This window comes from Microtus ochrogaster, chromosome 18 (assembly GCF_000317375.1).
Source record: "Microtus ochrogaster isolate Prairie Vole_2 chromosome 18, MicOch1.0, whole genome shotgun sequence".
NCBI lineage: Eukaryota > Metazoa > Chordata > Mammalia > Rodentia > Cricetidae > Microtus > Microtus ochrogaster.
Window position 1 is genome coordinate 47,820,174 of NC_022020.1, and position 4,817 is coordinate 47,824,990.

General features: G+C 47.9%; 1 protein-coding gene across 1 annotated transcript in view; it reads left to right on the forward strand.

Moving 5' to 3' along the window:
* Nucleotides 1–2,939, forward strand: part of Sh3tc2 (SH3 domain and tetratricopeptide repeats 2) — a 60,099-nt gene extending 57,160 nt beyond the window's left edge. Inside the window, exons 16-17 of the mRNA XM_005356182.2 lie at nucleotides 676–872; nucleotides 2,182–2,939. Coding sequence (XP_005356239.1) covers nucleotides 676–872; nucleotides 2,182–2,373 — 389 coding nt within the window. The 3' untranslated portion in view covers nucleotides 2,374–2,939. The remainder of the gene's footprint in view (nucleotides 1–675; nucleotides 873–2,181) is intronic.
* Nucleotides 2,940–4,817: the final 1,878 nt, after the last annotated feature.

The following is a 4,817-nucleotide window of genomic DNA, read 5'->3' on the forward strand; positions in this document are numbered from 1 at the left end:
TTGCAAGCATTCCAAAGACAGAACTGGAAGAAGAGCTTTTGTTCTCTGTATTAATAAAAGGACTTTGTATTAAAATGGTCATTTATTAAAAGCATGAACTCACACAAACTTCAAACACCTCAAGCCCCAGATGCACACAAAGCCACTTCTATGAAAGCTTAGACGGAAAGAGAATGGCACTCTGTAGAGTCCTCGGAACGGAGAGTTGGTGAGGAGCTGGGAGGTCACTGGGTTTTCTGGAGAAACTTCATGTGGAAAGGACGTCTGCTACCCAGTGTTCTTCACTGGAAGCCATTTCTAATTGCTTAATTAAGCTTGCCCTCTCATCGCAGCTCATCATGGGTTTTAAGAAGCAACCCCCCCCCTCCAGTACTGAATTACAGTATCATCAGCAGCACAGAGAACATTTTCTTCCAGAAATAGGACAGCTCAGCATTTCTGTGGCTCTCTTGGTAGCACGTTCCTTGGGCACAATGTTCTATTTATTTGTGGGATCACTTAAGGAGTTCCTCATTCTGAAACACTGAGCCCACGAGGGCAGGGGGACCTCCTCTGTGCTCTTTCTGATGCTCCTCGTCTGTGACATCTAGTGGTCTCAGAAAGTCTTCTGGACTGAATGAATGAGTAATGCCCAGTGCTGACTGCAGGACTTCCCCTTACTCTTGTAATTCCCAGGAGATCAGAAGCAGGAGCTGGTGGCTTTTCACCGCCTGGCTACTGTGTACTTCTCTCTGAACATGTATGAGATGGCTGAAGACTGCTACCTGAGGACTCTGTCCCTCTGCCCAGCATGGCTGCAGAGTCCCAGGGAGGCCCTGTACTATGCCAAGGTGTATTATCGCCTGGGCCGCCTCACTTTCTACCAGTTGAAGGTAAGAACTGGTCTTCCATGGTGGACTTTTGAGAGCTACCCATTCAGCCGCTCTTTGCTGAGAAAGATAGTAAGGGGACATTGAAATAGAGGTGAGAGGACCAGTGGACTGAGATGATCAGTCTTCATTCAGAGGCTATGAATGAAGGGGTGGTCTCACTGGGGACATGAGGTTTTCTTCTGTTAAGTCCCACTGGAGAAGACTATCAAATGTTCTAAGTCAGTGCTCCACATTTTGTAGGAAATTACCTTGTATAAGAAACACACATGGATTAAAGTATGTTTGAGATAATCATGTATGGAACCTTGGATATAAGGATCTCTAAACCCTAAGAAAGTTCTGGTCTTGATTCTCTTCCTGGAGTTCAATCTACAGCACCCAGTTCCTTCCTTCTGGAAGTGAGTTGGTAGCCTGCAACCCTGTCACAACTCTGACATTAAAATTGTACCCTTAAGTTTTTTTTTCCCTTTCCAAAGGTCCTTGTCACCCCAGCATAACCCTTAATCTCCTAATTCAGTGGCTTGTGAGTCTTGTCTAACTTTGACCTCAAAGGGAGATTTGGGGTGGCTCTGCTGACCTTACTGGTGAAACTGATTCTGGCCTGAAATAATTATACAGGATAACAAGAACCAGGTGTCTCTTTTCCCATCCTTTGCATCTCTTTTTGCCTGAGGAAGCATCTGTTTCTCATCCTACTGTGTAGAGAGGGACAGGCGAATGAAGGCCCACTTAGTGCCATGGCAAGTGGCTCAGGGACAGAGAATGTGCCACCTGGTTGCATCAGCCGAGGACTCCAGGCATTGCAAAGGGAAAAACCTTGAACTACTGGAAGCAGTTCTAACTGGAAGCTGAAGCATAGACTTAGTTTTGGGTTCTTCTGGACCCTGTTTTGCCTTCAGTTTCATGGATTCCTCTTATCCCCTTCTTGACACGGTGTGTTCCTACTTCTCTGTGTCTCTTGGCCTCACTCCTTGCCACATCCCATCTCCAAAAGGACATGGACAGTGTTCCTTGTTGGGTCCTTTTGTGGGTTTGGGTCACGCAAACACTGTTCAAATGCTGTGTTCATTGCAATGTTGTGTCATGATTGGATGACATGGGGAAGATGCCACTTCTGTGCCCAAGGAGGAGGGGTACCATGACTGATGGTGCCACTGGAGCCAGAGTACAGCAGGGGAAAGAACTTCCATGAGGCCCTGGGATGTGGGGAAGCAGTAATTGAAAAGTATTACTGTTCTCAGCATAGACTTTAATGGTGCCCTGGAAGCGCTGCTAATATGTCTGTCTCTTCTTTGCCCCGTGGGATTAGGATGCTCATGATGCTACTGAATACTTCCTGCTGGCACTAGCAGCTGCGGTCCTGCTGGGTGACGAGGAGCTTCAGGACACCATTAAGAACAGACTAGACAACATCTGCCAGAGTCCCTTGTGGCACAGCAATCCCTTGGGGTGCTCCTCAGAGAGGGCGCGGTGGCTCAGTGGCGGGAGCCTGGCCCTCTAAAGAGATCCATCTTTTTGCCATGGCGGGATGCTGCCTTCCTGACCCACGTTCTTAGATCTGGACTGGGAGTGTTCAAGCTTTCCCCTCATTTTATGGAGAAGAGCAGCAACGCCCGGAAGGAGAGGGGCTCTGGGAGGAGCATCTTGGCCCCATGCTTCACTTCTGGATCTCCGCCCAGGTCACTGTGACTCCTACACAGACAGCTTCGAAGATGCCTTCTCTCAACCCAGCTCTGCAGACAGTGAGGAAGGCCGGCACTGTGCTGGGGAAAGGTTGAGCAGGCCTGTCCTGGTGCCCTCTTCAGTGTTCTCAGGGAAAGACTCTTCAGTTCCAGTGGAGGAACCAAAGGAGTCAGTACTCTATGCTCATGGGGACTATAGGCACAGAAATTCAGCATAGTTGTAGCTCAAGGGACATAGCCCCAGGAGGACCAGGTGAAAGGCATAGAGGTCTAACTGGGACCCATATTCTCCATTCTACCTGGAAGCAGGGCTCTTTTACAGCCTTCCAGAGAATCAAGTGAAACTCTCCCACGGCTGAGGCTTGAGAATTATACCATACATTAATTGTAAATACTGTATATCATTAAATATTGACTATTTACATTTATATACGCTTTTCGTCTTCTTTATCATGGGGGAGGAGGGAGATGAACCGACCGGCTTGAATTATGGATCAAATACCAAGATGCCTTATTACTTCAGAGTGGTTCCTTTATAAAACACCTCTGTGAATTATCTGTTACCACACACCACACCAAGTGGCTTGGAACAACACTGAGTATTCATCTCTTTGTGCTTGAAGGGCAGTGATCCAAGTGTGACCTCGCTGGGTTTTCAGGCTCAGGATGGCTTACAAGACCACAGCCAAGGTGTTGGCTGGGGGAGGAGTCACCTTGGGTTCAGTTAGAGAAGAAACTGCTTCTAACTGGTTCGCAAGGTTGTTGGCAGGAGTTGGCTTGGTGGTTGCTGGCTGTTGGCCGGAAGCTAGCCACAGCTGGTGCCATGTAGACCAGGCCATCCCTTGATAACTCCCATCATCAGAGTGAGCAAGGCAGAAAGGTAAAGAGAGAGACCAAACAAAAGAGACCATAATCAAATTGAGAGGTGGTACCCATTAGCTTTGTGTATTGTGTCCATTATAAGACAACATCTGCCAGAGCCCCCTATGGCATAGCAATCATTTGGGGTGCTCCTCAGAGAAGATCAGCTTACACAAAAAGAGGAGTGGGTGGCCAGCAAAAACACAGAAGTCAGAAGGGGAGGGATCACTGAGATAATTTCTGGAACTTCTCACCATGGTAGCTGAGTTCTTTGGTGATTCGGAACTAGGCAGTGAGCTCAAACTATGTTCTATTGACCACAGTGTCAATGTCAACTGCTTGATATCCGAAGTGTAAATTCTGAGTGTGTACCTGAGACTTTGGAGTGGAAACCCCTGAGGCTCAGCTCTCTACCTCTCGCAAACTCCCCCAGTCATTCAAGTGTGTACTGAGGTGTGGGGAGTGTTCCAGGCGGTGTGCAGGCTAATTCCCTGACCATGAACTCTTGGTTCCTGCTTCTCACAACTCTGGTTCAGTGAGTCACATGTTCCCGTAGCATGCGTTTTGTGAGAGCGGCTCCAGGGATTGGGAAGCAGGAGGTTCACACCTGCTCTCGGCAGCATAACACACGTGAGGAGGTCTGGCCATCACTCTCTCCACCTGCACACAGTAGCCTAGATTTGACTGACTGACCACATGTCACTTGTCTCTAGACTTTGGGGGTTGGCTAGATGCTATTGTCTGTGCGGTAGGAGTGGGAAGGGATGGTGCACTGAATAACCATGACATCTGGTCACCAAGGTTATAGATACATCAACACATTTTTTTCCCCCTGAGGCACTCAATCCCGGTCAGCAGTTCTCTACTCTAGAGTGTTCTTCCCCAGAAAGGAAATGAAACGATTTGATCTGCTCCTGTGTGAAATACATGCAGTTTTGCTCCCGCTACAAGCTGTAAAAGTCCCTAGGCTGGGAGGAATGCTGTGGTTGAGGCTAGCTGGTCTGATCTCCCCATGCACAGTCCTTGCCAAAACATTCCTGAGGGATGGTCAGGGCACACGCGTTCCGGAGCAGTTACACATCTTATATTTGAAGAAGGCTATCTTGGCCTAGAAGCTGTGCCGCAGTCATTCCCCATCTGACTCAAGTTACAATCTCTCCCCTTTCCCACTGATGGGTCGTTAGCCTCTGGTCAGAGCTGGAGCCGTTTCAGAGCTGCTGAGGCCTTTGATGGTGACTGGGATCTGAAGACTATAAAGGGGTGTTGTTGTGATTAATATGATTTGATGTTACATTTTTTAAAAAATTTATTTATTATGTATACAGTATTCTCAGTATTCTGTCTGCATGTATGTCTGCAGGCCAGAAGAGGGCACCAGATCTCATTACAGATGGTTGTGAGC